General features: G+C 36.0%; 1 protein-coding gene across 5 annotated transcripts; it reads left to right on the top strand.

Annotated features, from left to right (window-relative positions):
• Positions 1-1096: 1096 nt before the first annotated feature.
• On the top strand, positions 1097-13476 carry LOC102596798 (uncharacterized). Of its 5 annotated transcripts, none has more exons than XM_015312974.1 (5): positions 1097-1350; positions 4051-4212; positions 5271-7009; positions 12061-12897; positions 12977-13476. In XM_015312974.1, exon 3 carries the CDS (start codon positions 5304-5306, stop codon positions 6867-6869), a length of 1566 nt encoding a protein of 521 aa, XP_015168460.1. In that variant the 5' UTR covers positions 1097-1350; positions 4051-4212; positions 5271-5303; the 3' UTR covers positions 6870-7009; positions 12061-12897; positions 12977-13476. The 5 variants fall into 5 exon arrangements, with proteins under 5 accessions (XP_015168460.1, XP_015168461.1, XP_006356582.1 ...); XM_015312975.1 differs by lacking the exon at positions 4051-4212 and adding an exon at positions 3399-3490; XM_006356520.2 differs by lacking the exon at positions 4051-4212 and having other exon boundaries at positions 12061-12140.
• Positions 13477-18766: the final 5290 nt, after the last annotated feature.

The following is an 18766-nucleotide window of genomic DNA, read 5'->3' as shown; positions in this document are numbered from 1 at the left end:
TATACATCCTTATCCCCTCTCGGATACATGTCTCCCCTCTTAGATACATCCATATCCTCTCTCGTACACATCCCTCCCATTAAGTAATGTATCATTTGCAATGTATCGGATAATCAAGGAATGTATCCGAGAGCAATGAAGAATTTGAATTTTTTATAAAATTTAAGGAAACTTTCGAAATAAAATGCAATTAACTCCCAAATATATGAGATTTCGATAAGTTTCTCTAATGATAAACCCTCTGAACATGAAAAAGTTATTTTTCATAAGACAAATTTCGTTCTAAACATGGACGATTCTTTCAACTTCAACAAACATGGAATGACAGATTTCAATATCAAAATTACTACGAATACTGCATTACGAGCATAAATCATATCAATCTTATTTAATTTACGATTTTCAATTAAAAAATTAAATCTTCGTTCTTGATAATTTATTCTGATTTTACCAACACAATTAAACATATTTTATGAATATCACACAATTAAATGTAATATATATATATACTAAAAGATGGCAGAGAGTTCTTCCAACAGATGAGAAATCCTCAAATCAAGTGTTAATTAATACAATATAATAAGCATAAGGTGACTGAGAGATAATAAACAAGTAGATATTTTTTTTGAAGAATGGATAGTTGGTCTACAAAAAGTTAATTTTTGCTAAGTATATAAGAATCATATGTATATAAAATAGTTCTAATATCTCCACTGTACCAGCTATAGAAATTACAAGCAACTATGTTTGAGGTGTCATATGACATAGTTTTGTCAGAAAAAAATTGTTAAACAAACACACTTGGCTATTGACATTGCTTTCAAAAATGAATACCGAAATACAGAATAGAAATTTTATAGAACCAAATCGAACGTCAACCCCTAGCTATCAACTATGATGTGTAACATGTGGGTTGTGAGTTTTCTTTTGTTTGTTTTAAGGCTGAGCTCTAAAATTTGAAATTGAATGGGTAAAAAGATTAAAATGTTTTGGATTAAAATTTAAAATATATAATTAATAAAATTTTAAAATATTATTTTAAATTTAGTTAATAACATTGCAATTTTTCGGTACACCATTTTTTTTACTCTAACACCAAACCACCGAATCAAAATCGAAACCGAAAAATTGAATTAATTTGATTTGATTCGTTTTTTCCGATATTTTTGCTCACCCCTTGCGCGATTTAGCTTAATTTTATTTTGGCTGCAGGATACATTCACGTAGTATATCCTGTCTTTGGCAAATCTGAATGAGTGTAGAGATTTGTAGACTCTCGTCTGGTATCGTCTCTTGCAGAATCACTTGAGAGATTGGTGGTTCTTTGCTCCGAAATTCAATCTTCTTGCGGTACTCCCCTTTTCTCCATCTCTTTTCCTATACGCGATTTGCTATTTTAAGTGTTAATCAATTAATATTGTCTTTCCACTTCAATCTCAACAATTCAAGAGTTTCCCCTTGTTTTTTCTGATGATGAATTCCCAACTACTGTTCGTTTTTGTTTTAATCACATCAGTTATTGGCGTTCTGCTTAAATATTCTAGTTTTACATTCCAAAACTTCTTCACGAACCAAATGGATATAGTTCATGTAGTACACCCTAATTAATCTGGGATGAGCATTTTACTGGGTTGTTCATTGAAATTGGGTGTGGAAAAATCAAACCCAATCTCCTAACCCGTTTAAGTAATAACCCCATTGAGTGGATATGTAAAACCAAATTGACTCATTAGAAATTTTGTCAAAATCTTTTTAATTTGATATGTTATATATAGTCATAATTAAGAAAAAACTAGTTTTATTAGGTACTAAAATATTTTAAAAAACAAATAAAATAATTAAACCTATTAAAAATTTGGTTGGGTTGGGTCTTAACCTGCTCTATGACCCGTTTTGATCCAACCCATTTTGACCCAAACAAATTTGGGTTGGGTTGAGTCTTGACCCATTATGACTCGTCCAAATTTGACCCAACCCGCCCAATTGCCACCCCTAATTGAAATTATTTCCTAACTAGTGTTTGGTTGAGTAGTTGATTGTTGGTTCAATATCCTTCACTTCTTATACAATGAAAAATGGTTAGATAGGATTCATACAGTCCATCCTAACAAGTTAGATTCATACACTGGCAATATGAATCCTTTATAAAAAAACTAAGCACCTCAATCCGAAACTTTTTTTTGAGATCTTTAGTTTTTATTCTCCAGGATTTTGACTAAGGGGACACTTTCTAGGATTTCGGCTAAGGGGTTTGAAAAATAAAAAATGTAGTGTTTGTGATTTGAACTTGGAATCTCAAGGTAAATTTTAAACCCCTCAACGACCAAGTTAACCTCTAATTTTATGTTAGGGAATTCAAAATCTATAAATATACATAAAAAATATTTAAAAATACCTTATAATATAGTGTAATTTATTGCTGAGGGGTTAGGGTGAATCCCCTTGCTACACTCTAGATACGCTCCTGCATATAGCTGCACCTAACTACTGTGCGATTGAAAGTTTTTCTGTTTTGTAGAACAAGAATGGTATAGAAGATTCACATAGTCAACCTAACTAGTTTGGGATTGTGGAATGATAGTTGCTTCTTGATCAAAGATTCTTCAACTTCTATGGAATGAAATGGATATAGAGGATTTATATAGCTAACTCTAACTACTTTGAGATTAAGATAGTGGATTGATTGAAAACTCTTCAGTTTTTCAAATTTTTATAGACTCAGTTACCATTATCAATTTTTTTTTCCTTATAGACTCAAATGTGGACTTCATATAGCCGACCTTCACAAGTTTGGTATTGAGGTGTAGCTGATCATGTATCCAAATCTATTTAGTTTAAGATGAGGTGTTCTTCAGTTATTAGAGCATAATGAATAAATCATGTAGCTGATATTAACTAGCTTGGGGTTAAGGTTCAACTCTTATGGAGAAGTATGGATATAGAGGATTCTTATAGTTGAACTAGTTTGGATCAAAGCGTACTTGTGTGTTGATTGAAAGTTTTTCAGTTTTTGTTGAGTGGGGAATATATATAAAGGGTTCATATAGTCAACCTTAACTAGTTTGGGATGGAAGAGTAGTGGATTGCTGATTGAAAATAGACTGTTTTTTATGAGTGAAATGGATACTGGGGATCGTAACTAGTTTGGGATTTGGGTGTACTTGATTGAACATTCTATTATTTTTACATACTGATAAAAGACATTCTAGTACTTGGATAGAGGAGAATGGATATAGAGGATTCATATAGCCGATCCAAACTAGTTTGAGATTGAGTAATAGTTGATTGTTCATTGAAAATTCTTTAGTATTTCATCCTTTCTTGACTTGCACATTATGATTTATCAATTCTTTTTCTCAACTTGTAATTTTTTTTTTGGTTCAATGGGTTGGTACAAGGTGAAAAAAAATATAGGAAACAAAAGAGCCAGTCCATAAGCTGTTCTAAATTTTGCACGCAACAACAAACCCAGTGTAAACACACAATTGGGGTATGGAAATTTGCACTCCTCAAATCTATATTTTTATGTTTCTTTTGATCAAGTTTGCATGTTTACACACAATTGGGATCATTGATCATGTTTGCATATTTACATTTTCCATTTCTAAAAAAAAAAGTGTTTGCATGTTTACATTTTCCATTTCTCAAAAAGAGAAGAAGGAAGTGTTTGCATGTTTAAGAACTAGTTTAGACTTAGATAACGTTTATTGTTAGGAAACTAGTACATTCTGTCCTTAAAATTTATATCCCCACATTACAAAAGAAGCATGGTAGAACTCAATTAATATCGAAGCAGAATGCATATATTTTGGGGAATAACTGTTCTAAGAATTTCTATCTTTTTAAAGTTATGTTTGGTAATTCAAGAAGTTTTTGGTTTGCATTGATGTTATGTTGAGTGTTCACTTGGTTACTCAGTCACCATGTGTAAACAAATTTTGAAATGATCCGACCTGTTATTTGGAGGACTTTTCTGTTTTCTAATTATCACCATAATTCATTACTGAATATCTCTAGATCTGCGAAACCTATCCCATTATATGTATATAGATGTGGAACTATGCAATGCAAGAAGAGTGCTGAAGTGGGGCAGATGGGCTGAATGGTGATGTGAGGTTTTTTGCTTCTCAAGAATGATGGACTTCAAACTAGTATTAGTAGCATGTTCTGTTTATGCGCTGAGTGATTTGCTTTTGGATTCTTATTTTAAGGGTGAGTTTTCAGCTAATCACTATAGCACAAAGTGGTTGTTCAAAAATCTGTACGAACAGAGTGAATTTAGACTCTCTAAGCATTCAGAAAGTCCATAGTGTCTGATTCATATGTAATTTTCAAGTTGCACCAAAACTTAAAGGGTTAAAGACATCTGATTTCAAGCATAACAAGCGTTTTTGCTTTTTTTCCTTTCTTCAAAGCGTCTATGATTAGATGTGTACAATTCTCTACCTGAACTGTCCAACAAATGCACATGGGTACTGCTTTCCACATTGTTTTAACCTGCTTTTTTGTCCTTTCCCTACTTAGTATAATCTTTTCGGTGTGTTTGGCATGGTTCATTGCAAAAAGATTATGAAATAAGACCTCATCTGCCAGTCCTTGTTGTAATGTACAAAGAGATGATTAAGGATCTCTGGAGCTTTTGGACACCTGTGGCATCTATTTTGGGAAAACCTCTCCTCGATAAATTACCTTGTGTTAAACAAGCCTCTCAGTGACTTATAAGAAGGAAATAAAATCCTCTTTAGTCACTTATTTTTTCTTTCTATGCATTGTTTAAACTTTGCCATGTATCTTACAACACGATTTATCATATGATACATGATTCATAAGACGGCCATCTTGATACATATCCCATACTCTGCCATGGTGCTGTCATGCATATCTCCTGTTTCTCTCGTATTTACAGCCACAACGTTGCTTAAGTGAATGTTAAGCTTTTATTTTGAATAGTGGAGATCGTTTTCCATTGTGTTTCCAATCATAAAAAAGGCTACCTTGCCAAATTGGTTGCAGGCATTACATCATGTAAAATTGACATTTTTATTCACGTAAAGTGAAAAATTATGAATTTGGTCTCCCTTATTAGCATCTAAACTAATGTTGACAATTGTTTGGAGTTGATTGCTGTTGGGCTTGCATATTTTGGTATTTATTGGAACTGTTTGAAAATATTCCTGCTTTCATGGGTTTCGTGTATTGATTCAGCTATCTATGGAAAAACTTGGAATAGGTTCTAGTTGTTTGTAACTAATTTTGTTGGCCATCTACAGGAAGCCAAGGACCATAGAAACTTTAATTGGATAATGACGGCACATCCTGCTACATCATCTTCTGGATTGTCCTCAGAATCGTCTGAACAAATTGAGAAGCCCAAGGAAAGTAGAAATATGAAAGGAACACTATCCCTCTCCCCGCAAGTCCCAGATGCTACACAGGGACCTGTGGCAATTTTTTGGGATATTGAGAACTGTCCTGTTCCTAGTAATGTACGCCCTGAGGATGTGGCTGGCAATATCAGAATGGCTCTGTGGGTCCATCCTGTAATCAAGGGACTGGTCACTATGTTTTCTGCCTATGGAGATTTTAATGCTTTCCCCAGGCGATTAAGAGAGGGCTGTCAGAGGACTGGTGTTAAACTCATAGATGTTCCTAATGGAAGGAAGGATGCAGCCGATAAGGCGATCTTGGTTGACATGTTTGTTTTTGCTCTTGACAATCCTCAACCATCATCCATTATGCTAATTTCAGGAGATGTTGATTTTTCTCCTGCCCTTCACATTCTTGGTCAACGAGGATACAATGTAATTCTTGTCATTCCTGCTAGAGTGAGTGTTTCATCTGCTTTATGTAATGCAGGGAGTTTTGTCTGGGATTGGCCAAGTGTGGCCCGAGGTGAAGGTCTTTTCCCCCCTGTGAAGGCCTTAATTCCTCCTCGTGGAGGTGTGGCAGACGTTTCTGGGATGCTAATGGGTTGCCAGATGTATGAGAATTCAGATAAACAGAATGAAGAAGAAGCTACAGTGTGTAGAGGCCTCTCTCGAAGCAATTACAATGCAAGGAATTTCTCAATGATATCAGAGTCTCTAGCTGAATATAATGGCATTTCAATGTCTTTGCCATGTCATCCTGGGGGTATGCCATCTCACAGCCTTCCATCTGGTTTAACTGAGGTTCCAGCTGTAGGTCCATCTTTATTTGGCCAGAGTGATGTAACGTCGGTTCTTCCTGGGGATATAAATGGTTTGAAGGGACAGCTGGTGAAGTTGCTTGAATTATTTGGAGGTTGCTTGCCTCTTACACATATCCCCGTAGAGTACCAGAAATTTTATGGGAACCTGCTTTATACTTCAGAATATGGGGCTTGTAAATTTATGAATCTTCTGAAGAAGATGGCTGATGCTATATCTGTCGAGGGAAAAGGCCAAAGAAAGTTTGCTTACCTCCGTAACAGAAGAGCCAGACCAAGTACTCCTCCCTTGATTGTGGCAAAAACGGATAGAAAAGGAAAAAGAATGCAAGTAGTGAATGCTGATATTGTGACTACACCCGAATCTTCAGATGAGTTCTCAGGTGATGAAAGATTAGTTATAGAACATGGGGGGCGTAAGAAATCTGATACAGCTGCATTAGTTGAACAAAGCCTCCAAAGGTTCAAGTATGAGATTCAAGAGATCCTTGTGAGCTACTTTTGTCAGATTCTTCTTAGTAATTTTGAGGCAATATATAAACTGCGGTACAAGAGGCCTTTGGACTATGAGAGCTTTGGAGTGACAGAACTTGAGCAGCTGCTCGAAAAGGTGAAAGATGTAGTGGTTATGCAAGAGGAGCCAGTCAGCAAGAGAAAGTTTCTGGCTGCTGTTGGGGGGTAGAGAAGCTGCTCATTCTGTTTTGTTGACAATTTACCATGTAAAAGTGAAGTTTTCTGACTGCTGTTGGTGGCTAGAAGAGTTGATCCTTTACCATTACTTGACAACTTACTGTCTAAACTTGCTAGAATTCTTCAATTGAGGTATGCATCGTTGCGACTCTATGCTTGTCCTGTTTCTTGTTTCTCCTGAGCAGGGGGGAGAAAGACTGATTATTTTGTCATTCTCAACTTATATGATAATGTCAGATGTTCCGCCGTAATGTGAAGTGGCTTTACCTGATGAACCATAATGGGAATCTTCCTGTACATTTACGGCTTACCTGCAGTTACTGTTTGCATCTGAATACATGTTAGAATTATTCAACCAATAGTTTGTTTCCAGTGAATAACAGTCTGTAGTATGTCATTCTGACGCTTTCCGTTTCACCATTTCCTGTTCAAATTTGTCGAACATTTGAGCATTGACATAAATAGTTCTGTATTGGTGCTTTAATCAGTCAAACTTTCTGTTATGGATATTTACTTTGAAAAAGCTTGACCGTTGCTTGGCTCTATCTCATGGTTCTTACTCTTTTCTTTTTCTTGTTTTCTGGGCCAACGGAGTAGAGACTGTGTTAACAAAAGATAATTGATCTAGGCATCTGAGTTTGAAATAAACCATTTACATTCTCCCCTGTATTGTACATGAAATCACATATTTGTTAGTTATATGTAGATTTGCTTCGATGTAATAGATTAAAGTCCCTAGGGACAACTGCTCACTGTTATCTTTTATGGGTGAAACTCTGAAATCTACTTTCTTTAAAATACATTCTGGTGAAGGCATTTGAGTGTTGCATTCTTGCTTAAACTCTTACCACAAACCATTGGCAAAGATCCATTCCAACTATATGTATAACACATTTATAATCAGCTTCAAATTGAGGAATTATTTGATAAATTGTGGTTTTTATATTTGAACATAAGAAAAGCTTCTCATTGTCTTGATTAACAATGTATAAGAGGTGCCCATTGTATAGAAGTCTTAGGCTATGTATAGTATGGTTGGTAAACCCTTATGCTAATTAATTAGGTTAGTAAATATTCTATGATTAAAATATACTAAGGTATCACCCTTTGGGGTGGCCTAGTGGTTTGGGCTTGGGACTTCCATGTTGGAGGTCTCAAGTTCGAAACCCCTTGCCAGCGAAAGCAAGGGGTTTGCTTTCTGGGTTGAGTTCGTTGCACCGGGTTTGCCTAGTGTAGGTTACTCTCCTGTGTGGTTTGCGAGCTATTGCATAGAAACCCTGTGCGCACTCTAAGGGTAGCGACTGCGGTTTCCCTCGTCATAAAAAAATAAAAAATACTAAGGTATCATATATAATATTCTATATGATTTTACTTATTTTAGTACAATGAATATAGACACCTATTCACTTGATATTCTAACATGCCACTTCAAATTTGAAATGGGAAAACCAACTCAAGTTTGCTTATTTTGAACAATAGAGAGTTGATGTCAAATTATATCTAGAATAGTGCAAAATCATCAAAAAGAAAAGCGGAGTTGGAATTCTTTCCTAAGGAAAATTGTTGGTGTGGACGACAAAAGAACTACATATGAAAAGAAATCTATTCTCAATCATTGAAAAAGATATGGTTTTGCAAATCTCCTGAACATTCTTGAATGACAGAGCAATGAAAAGAAATTATAGGTCTTGGAAGAGGGCACTGATCATATAAAAAGTAGATGTGTTGGTCACGAGAGAGAACGATGCTTGAAAAGTCCTAGAGGAGCGGTGCATGAACGATCCTCTAGGGATTAGGGGCACCTTTTGTTGAAGAAAAGAGCAACACCAAACATCAAAAGGAAGATCAGAAGAAGAAAATATTGACTTGAACACAATGGCCGATATAGCTTGCCAATAGTGGAAGCTATTCGAGTCTTTACCAATATCACAGAGGTCATGTTGAAGTGTGTGATCATCTCATCTAAAACTTAAAGCAAAGCTATAAGAGGGAGCACATTCTTTTTACTTAATTATATATTCAACATGCCTTTTTACGTGTGGGCCTGGTTCTTTTTCATGAGCCAAAGACATGAAAATTTCTCTTGCTTTTGGGCTTATGTTGCTCCGACTCTTTACTTTTGGTGCTGCACTCATGTTGACACAATATTGGTGTGGGTTGGGATCCGTACACGATCTGGTCAGCCGATTTTGGGTATTGACCAAAAATCGATGAAGAAATTTCGGACAGTTTTTTTTTTTTGTAATCAAAACAAAAGCTAAGTGAAATTGAAGACAATGGAATATCTTGTATAAAGAAATTTCCGTCACTCCTTTTTCCTTTAATCTCATTTGAGGATTCTTCGCTTGATCAATATTCTCCTCAATATCTCATAATTTAGGTTTTGTAACTCTATTTTTTAGATATTTGAATTATTTTAGCTGAATCCCCGCACCCGTATCCATATTTGGATCCGTGTCTCCAAAATCTTAAAATTTAGATCATGAAGGATCTGACCTCTAGATCTGCACTCATATAGGACACCTGCACCTGTGTCTCAGCAACATAGCTTTTGGGTGGCGGAAGGGAGATAACGTCAGAATCCCAAAAGATGGAATTGGTAAAACCTCATAAATGTTTTGGTGTGCGGGAGAGAAGGGTGCAAATTAAGGTTTGAATTTGGAAGAAGGTAACATTGACGGATATAAGGTACTGCTGGATGTCAAGTGAGATGCACTGATATTTGTTTTGCACACTTGGATAACCTAAGAATACACACTTAAGAGCACAGGGGCTAACTTGTCTTTGGTAAAGTTATGGACAAAGCCTCCAAAAGACATAAGGTGGGAGAGAAAAAGAAAGTTGAGTGAGGAAACAAACTAGGGTATGAGACTTGATTCTGAGTTGCAGAGGAAGGCATAAGATTAATAAAATAACAATATTTGCGAACTGCATCCCCCAAAATTGCAATGGAACATGTACAGGTAGGGTGTGAACAGTCTCAATGAGATGCTTATTGTTCCTCTCAGCTATCTTATTTTGTTGAGATATATAAGAACTTGTTTGATGAATGATCCCATGAGAGTTTTATGAATTGCCGAAATGGAGAAGATAAATAGTTTGGTGTATAATCACTATGAGAAGTGTGGATATAGACACCATTCCAACATAGAAAATCTGAAAAATGTAAAACAACTAAGTTGTCTTTTCATCAAGAATATCCAAGTGGAGCTGGAATAATCATTAATGAACCTGTCAAATTAGCGGAATCTGAAAGTAGGACTGACCCAACTAGAAAGACAAACATCTAAAGTGACTAAAAAGAAAAGAGACTTTGCTCTATTATCAGACTTGAGGGAGGAGGAGCAAGTGTGGTTACTGAATTGACACAACTCACATTCTAAAGTAGACAAGTGAGACAAATAAGATACCATTTTCTGAAGCTTTGATGAACTAGGATGTACCAATCATCTATGTAATATACCCAGTGAAGCAATAACATGATTAGCTATGTATAAAGGACACACTTTGGACAATTTAGGAAGGCTGAGGTAATAAAATTCATGTCATTCATGCTTGGAACCTATGATTTGCCCCGTACTACCTTCATGTATCTTACAATAGTGTTGTTGTGGACAGTCACTGAGCAGTTAAATGTTTGGGATAAACGACTAATGAAACATGATATTACATGAAGAACTAAATTTAAAGTTAAAGTAGGAGCTAGGCTAACTTTACCTATTTCGTTGCCATAATTTGAGATATATTGGTCAGTGTGACTATCAGAGGAGATGAGAGTGAAACATAGTAGGTAAAAGATACTTATTACTAAAAATGTGATTAGAACTTAGAAGCACGTGAATTAGTGACCCAAGGACTAAGAGTTGGAGATTGGGAGACACAAGCCATTCTATTACGGTATTACCTGTCATGACGATATAAGCTATCTCGGAAGAATATGTTTAAATGTTTTGTACGAAAGGAATCCAACATAATCAGGCAAGAGACCATCTGATCATTTGAAGTGTTGGATCTCATCTTCTTGACCCAAATCTTCTGAAGCCTCGTGAAACTACACCAAGTCTATCAGAAAACTTGACTGGAAAAGGGTGAATTGTATTGTACCTCAAAAAATGAGATTTACCTGGAAAGTGTTTGGACTTGTCCAAAAATGTCATAGGAATGTTTTGAGAATCAGGTACCGAACTCTTAAGTTGTAGTCAACTTGATTAGTGCTGAATCTGTGGCAGAGTCGTACAAATGAGTCTGTTCAATGAATATATGGTTGGAATATCTTGAATTAAGTCTGTTCCACATCGGAGAAGATCCCAATTGTCTTTGTTCCTTGTCGGAGAAGCATTTGGTCATCTAAACATGTTGAAACTTCCGGGATGGTTACGGGACGGGAGGACGTTCCCACAATCATAGATGTCTTGTAAAAAATGAATAGAGAAAACGACACATGTCGACGCGTGCAAGAACATGTGTTGGATGGTACTGCCTCCGTTTTAATTTATTTGAACTTATTTAACGGTTGGACCTTGGTCCTCTCATCATGTTAAGTGGCACACTTGAATCTATTATTGATTCAAATCCCTTTCTCCTTTTGCAACAATTGACCAGAAAAATGAAAGAATAGGTGAGCCAAGAGTAATGTGTTACCAGCTTGCCTTGATCGGGATCGTGTTCAGAATAGAATCAAACCCTTCTGCCAAGAGTTATAAGTACTAAGGGGAAGAGAAACAAGATCTTTTGACTAATTCTCTAGAAATTCCTGCTAAACTTTGTAACTACAATATCGGCTCTCACTTGATGAAGCTATTCTTAACTGCAGTTGGATAAGGTCTTGCCCTAACCTTGATAGACTAATGAGAAAGGGGAGAAGTCAAATTAATTAGCAATCTTGTCAGGGCATATCCAACCATTTTTCCATTTTACTGTTTTTTTCTCTTCATTTTACAGTTCAATATCTTAATTCCTGACTACTATGATAAGACTGTAGACATTTCACCTCTAAGCAAGGTAAGTTAGCCCTCAACGGGGAAAGCCGTTGCATGTTGGCCTAGTGTAGGCAGACCTGACATCCTTAAAGGATGAGCTCTATTGTATTTTATTACTATGTGAAATACTTGGTAGTTTCTTCTAGCGGAAACTTCCTTTGTGTCATCTGATTATCTTTTCTATTATTGCTGTTCCAACTTCAGGCACGGGCTCTGGATTATAGATGTCTGTCCAGTTAATAACTCCTCAATGGAGTCAGTGATGGCAGGCCAGTTTTGTAACGGTAAAATCACTCATTGCTCTTTTCAATTTGATTATGGTTTGAATGCATATTGGAGACGAAGTAGGCGTGGCTACCATGCTTCTGCAGAAGGTGTAATGGGAATACTAGTCTATGTTACATGGACTCAGCTTTGGGTCATAACCATATGGATATGTACAGTTTTGGCATGAAGTACCTATAGGCTATACCAATGTTGCTTACATTTGAAACCAGCACATCAAGGCAATGAGGACCATATAACATAGAACATAGCTAACTTTAGACCATCTAACCTTGTTTTATATACGAGGTTAGAGGGTCTATCTGTAATCCATATCTAATAACTTTAGGAGATCTGAACTAACTTTGAGTGCATGTGCACCAGTTATGAAGTGGAAATATGGTTGTATGAATATCTACAACATTAGAAATGTGCAACCACCTTAACGTGGGATTCCAACAAGCTTCGTGGTTGGATTATTTTTTCCAGTGTAAAATCACAGTCCATTTTTTATCCTGTAGTATCTGGCATATAGGCTAGACAGAATTGGGCTAGTCTTATCTGCTGTGCAGATATGTTCTGTAAAGAATGTGCAAGACAATAGTCTTCTAATTAGGCTTCAGAAAGGACTATTATTATTCAGGAGTATCTATCTAGTCCAGGCTGGAGCTCCCTTCTTGCTTCATATGAAACCTTTGCTCTCTTGCTCACCGATTATGGTGAATCTTTGCTTGCCAAGAATATGTTGCATCTCGCTCATGGACTATCACTTGTCAGGTGAATTTTCAGACGACCATTCATTGATGCGCTTGACTATCTTTCCTTGTACTTTTCTCTAACCCCTTCTCCTTGGCAGGTAAATGCGAGAATCTGTAACTTTGCTTGTTTACCCATGCATGGCACTTTGATGCTGCTTCATCAGACGGGTATTTACTTGGACGAGATTTGGTTTCCCACATTTGATATTTGCAGCACTCATTGGGAAGATGCTCACGATGTAATGATGGTTTCCTCACCATCTCATTTAGAATATGAGAGATCAGTTATGAGGGGAGAGAGAGAGAGAGCTAGAAGACTGATCCAAAATGATTTGTTGATTGTTGTATTCTTACTAGATCTTGAAATCTATCCTCGAGCATTATATCATGTCAGTTCCCAGAGTTGGACCGCTGTTAAAATGCTGTTTATGTGACGGGGGACTTGCGGAGGTGCTTCTTTGGTATTGTCAGCAATCTCTTTATTGCAAATACTGAAAATTGAAATTTATTATGTGTAGACTGGTGGAATTATTTGCTTCAACAATCAGGCTACAACATGATTTTTGAGGGGCTAGAATATCCAATCTTTCTGGTTTAATTCCTGGTTTTAATAGCAGATTAAGGATTTTTAATTTTAGTACTAAGACTCAAATCTGAAAGAATGTTCAATGTGAGAATGAAGAATAAAGGAACACAAGTTGGTGTAATTTGATGTTGTATCAGTTGTCCTTATTATATATTGTATCAATTGTTATTATAAAATAAAAGATTATGTATTAAATCTAAAGAACAAAGAACAATGAACAATGAGAGAGATAAAGCATAGTAGAAGTAGTAGTTCATATTATTTTCTTCTTAACCATAGGCTATTTATAGGCCATATACGTGAAGCAGATTATGACATTCACAAGCCATACATGTTCTGCACAAGTCATCCACATTCCTACCATGACAATTCCACAAACAATCCACACTCCATCTTGCTTAACAATATGCTTCATTAAAATCTAACTAGAGAGGGAAAAAAAACTCAGTGAAGAAAAAAGAGTACATATATCTTTAAATACGCATTTTGCTTGTTGCCTCATTAAAAACATTGCTAGGAAAATTTAGTAGGACAAAATCTAGACTAAGGAAAAAAGAGTGCAACACGTATTTTAAAACCCCCCTCCCCCCCCATAAAGACCACAATTCTTCACATTCCAATCTTGCGTACCATCTTCTCAAAAGTTGAGGCTGGTAAAGATTTGGTGAATAAATCTGTTGGATTATCACTTGAACGGATTTGTTGTACATCAATATCATCATTCTTTTATGGAGATCATGTGTGAAGAATAATTTTGGTGAAATGTGCTTCATTCTATCTCTTTTTATAAAGCCTCCTTTTAATTAGGTTATGCATGCAACATTGTCTTCAAATAGGACTGTGGGTACCTTAATATCACACTTCAGGCCACACCTTTCTTTGATAAAATGTATCACTGATCTCAACCATACACATTCTCGACTAGCTTCATGAATAGCTATTTTCTCCGCATGATTTGAAGAATTAGAAACTATGAATTGTTTCGTAGATCGACATGATATAGTAGTACCTCTATATGTGAACAAATAGTCTGTTTGAGATCGAGCTTTATCTGGTTCAGATAAATAACCTACATCTACATGACCAACGAGATCTAAACTATGTTTGTTTGGTATAAAACATACTCATATCATTGGTCCCTTTAAATATCACAATATATGTTTAACTTTGTACCAATGTCTTTGTGTAGGGGAAGAACTATGTCTTGCTGACAGATTAAGAGAAAATGTGATGTCAGGTCTCGTAGCATTAACAAGATACATAAGTGCACCAATTGCACTAAAATATGATAATTTAGGACCAAAAGGTTCCTCATCTCTTATTGAGGTCGAGACGGATCTTTACTCACTTCAAGTGATCGAACAATCATTGGAGTACTTAATGGATGTGCCTTGTCCATGTAAAATCGTTTCAATTTTTTTTCATTATAGACATATTAATGGATGAAGACCCCATTTGCTAAATATTCAATTTGCATACCAAGATAAAGTTGTCTTTCCAAGATTTTTCATCTCAATTATTTTTAGATATTCAATTGTCTTCTGGACCTCTTTTGGAGTTCTAATGAGACTTACATCATCAATCTATATAGCAAGTTTAATAGACTTTGACATTGTTTTCTTAATAAAAATACAAGGACAAATGATATTATTTATATAACCTTCTTTTATCAAATACTCAATGAAGCGGTTATACCACATGCACCCTGATTGTTTTAAACCATATAATGATTTTTGTAATTTGATTGATTGGGTACATTTTTCAAATTTTGAACTATATGCTTTAGACATTTTAAACCCTTTTTGGATTTTCAAATAAATTTCATTATCAAGTGAACCGTAAAGATAAACTGTAACCACGTCCATCAGATGTATTTCAAGATTTTCATGTATAACTAAACTGATGAGATATCGAAAAGTTATTGCATTCATAACTGGTGAATCTGTTTCTTCATGGTCGATACTCAGTCTTTGAGAGAATCCTTGTACAATAAGGCGTGCCTTGTATCTTAAAATTTCATTTTTCTCGCACAAAGACCCATTTATAGCCAATTGATTATACATCATCAGGTGTTTGGACTATTGGTCCGAAAACTTCACGTTTAGCAAGTGAATTGAATTCTAATTGAATTTATTTTTGCCAATCACATCTTCGCCGACATTCTTCGACTGATAGATGTTCAAGATCCTCATTTTCTTACATAATGTTAAGTGCAATGTTATATGAAAAAAAACATTATCCATCATATTTTTTAATCAATTTAGTATTATCTCATTATTAGTAGAACTTATTGATAGTTCTTCATTCACCTGAGACTCAGGTTCATTGATTTCTTTAGAAATATTATTGATTAATCAAATCATGATTCTCTTTGTGAGATCCTTTTATGTGTAAGTTTTCATGCTTTTTTTCTATGATTTTTATCCTTTGAACCCAACGGCCTGCCACACTTCAGGCATGTATGAGATTCAGAAGCTATGACACTAGTAGATGGTCCTGTTGGAACATCAATTCGTATAGATACATTATTTGTAGGAATATGTGACTTAGTTGTCCTTTTCAAATCAGTAAATCCGTCTGACATTTGATTTGCTATTTTCTTCAAATGGATGATTTTCTGAATCTCATGTTCACACATAGGGGGAACGTGGATCAAAATGAGATAATGATGAAACTTTCCATGCAATTTCTCTTTTAAGTTCTTTTTTCTCTCGCCCTAATAGCGGAAAATTTGTTTCATCAAATCAAAAATCTGCAAATCGTGCAGTGAATAAATCTCTCGTCAATGATTCAAGGTAGCAAATAATAGAGAATGAATCAAACTTAACATATATTCCTAACCTTATTTGGGGGGCATCTTTGTAACACCTCAAAATTTGGATTAAGGATAAAATGAATCTATGGGTTGAAGGTTGTGTCTACAGTTCACATCTACAGATCGTAGAAGCTATTATGGGCTGTAGGTGGCAACCGTAGGAAGGGGGAAATCATTTTTTTCAAAACAAGTCCAGTATCCTTTTTACGGTTTACCAGGATGGCCCGTCATCTCATTACGAATCGTAGATAGGTCTCGTAGGTGACTCCTAGACTTAGTGAAATCTTAAAGCTTAAGGTTGGGTTATACGGTTGATATCTATGGTCCGTAAAATGACCTACGAGTCGTAGATTGTGTCAGTCAAAAGTTGGCCAAATTAAGGGTCTCTGATCATTTCCATGGTTGACCAGGACGGTCCGTAGAAGGACCTACGGACCATAGGTCCAAACCATAGGAATTAGTCGACAGTTATTTTTAAGGGCTTTTAAGTCTTTTCCCTAATTGATTAATGCCTAAACTAGGTCGTTTTGATCCTTATCCTAAGCCCAATATATGTCCCCTAAGCCTAAAAACTACCCACCTAAACCTTTCTTTTAAATTCCTAAATTTTCTCTAAGATCACCCCCAAATTTCCCCTCAAGAACTAAGGAAGGAGAACGCTAGGTTTGGCTTGAAGAACTCCAATTCACCATTGAATGTGGGCATTGGAAGCTAAGGTATGTTAGTGTTCACCTATAGAGTATTTTCCTCCATAGGGTTCCAAAAATCTCTAATTTTGTAAAGAAAGATTTTCAATTTAAGTTAGGGTTTAATTCAATCTTCCTGGGTGATAACGCTCAACTACACTTCATTAAATTCTAAGTGTAGGTGGTCGCAATCAAGTATAAACCCAACGAAGAGTTGGGGTCGATCCCACATGGAGTGATACGGTAGAGAATTCAATTACGAAGTGAAAGGAGTGTTCTGATCGTTTGTAGAAGTAGAAATTATCGAATCAATTAAAGTAAATTGGAGGGGCTTGACATCTAGTGTCAATTGAGGGGATTAAAGTGAACAAATAACAACTACGAAAACATGAGAGTAATCAAATAGAGAGGGATCCTTGGGGACGTGATCGATTAAATGCCAATTTCGATATATGGGTGATTATTATCTACTAAAAGATGTTGAATCTTACTGGGTAGGCTAGGCTTTAAGTGTAACAACTATTTCTCAATCAACTATTACGAATCAAGCGAGTTCTTTCGAACCTCGACAAGCCTAACAAACTAAGCAGCCCAAAACCTCAATTAATCTACTCTTTCGAGCTAGATTGGTAGGATCGAATTCAGACCCATTTTTTCAAGTTGAATCCACAATAGCCCAATCACTACAATCATCAATAGATAGTTTTAATTCTAAAACCTCTTTCTCAAGCAAGCGTAGAATATTAAGTTAGAAATGCATTTGCAACTACAATTCATAAATTAAAACTCAACTATCAATTGAACCCACTTCAAATCAACAATTAAATTAGTAAATGCTAACACCCATAAGCTAATTGAAACATTTAATCACATAATCACACCCCCAAGAATAGGGTTTTTAGCCAAACATTATAAAAAACAAGAAAATGTTAACAACTATGTTCTCTATCAGTTTGGGTAACAGATTGCAAGTCTTCACAAAGCTCAAAATTAGTTCCAAATCAAAACTCAACTTTAAATTCCTACTCAAAAGACTAAAAAACAATGTTCAGACTGTTCTAGATAAAAAAACTCAGAGTTAGAATGTGTGGGAACTCTGTGAACTCTTTTAAAAATTCCATTTATACGTTCCCAGATTTTTAGCTTCGGGGCCATTCGGCGGAGTAAGTCGAGCATCGCCGATCAGGTCAGCGACGCGCCGAAAGCACCTTTCCATCGCCTTCTTGGCTTGTCATATACCGTGAGTTCACGGTATTTTTAATACATTTCACTTAAGATTTGTGTGTGTCTAGGGACTTTTTTGTATTGGGTTTTATGTGTTTTTATCATGTTTTGCACGAAAGATGTTTAGGCGCGAAAGTAAATAGACAGCTGAAAGAAATGCAGAACAAGGCATCTACGGAGGTGATCTATGGACTGTAGGCCTATTGACGCTCTGTAGATGATGACCGTAGATCAGCAGGCAAGGCATGTAAGGCAAATCAGGGAAATCTGACCAAGTGTGGAGCCACGGTGGCCATTGACGGTCCGTAGATTGATCTACGAACCGTACTGCTGATCCATAGAATGATACTGCGAGGGTTCCAGTACCTGATGTTTGAAGATTCTAAGTGTGGAGCTACGGAGATGGATTGACGAACCGTAGATTGATTTACGGTCTATACTGGAGTTCCGTCGTTTGCTTCAGAGAAGCTAATTTTTGAAAGCTAAAATATTTTCTAAGTCCTGGCTGACGGAAGGGACTTACGGACCGTAGATCCATCGACGGTCCGTAAGTCAGTCTCGTGGAATGAAGATGCGT

This window comes from Solanum tuberosum, unplaced genomic scaffold, assembly GCF_000226075.1.
Source record: "Solanum tuberosum cultivar DM 1-3 516 R44 unplaced genomic scaffold, SolTub_3.0 scf00220, whole genome shotgun sequence".
Taxonomy (NCBI): domain Eukaryota; kingdom Viridiplantae; phylum Streptophyta; class Magnoliopsida; order Solanales; family Solanaceae; genus Solanum; species Solanum tuberosum.
This window is presented reverse-complemented; position numbering and strand designations above follow the sequence as displayed.

Bases quoted from the DNA above. Each gene is read 5' to 3' on its own strand.
- LOC102596798 (XM_006356521.2), top strand. From the start codon at position 5,304: ATGACGGCACATCCTGCTACATCATCTTCTGGATTGTCCTCAGAATCG.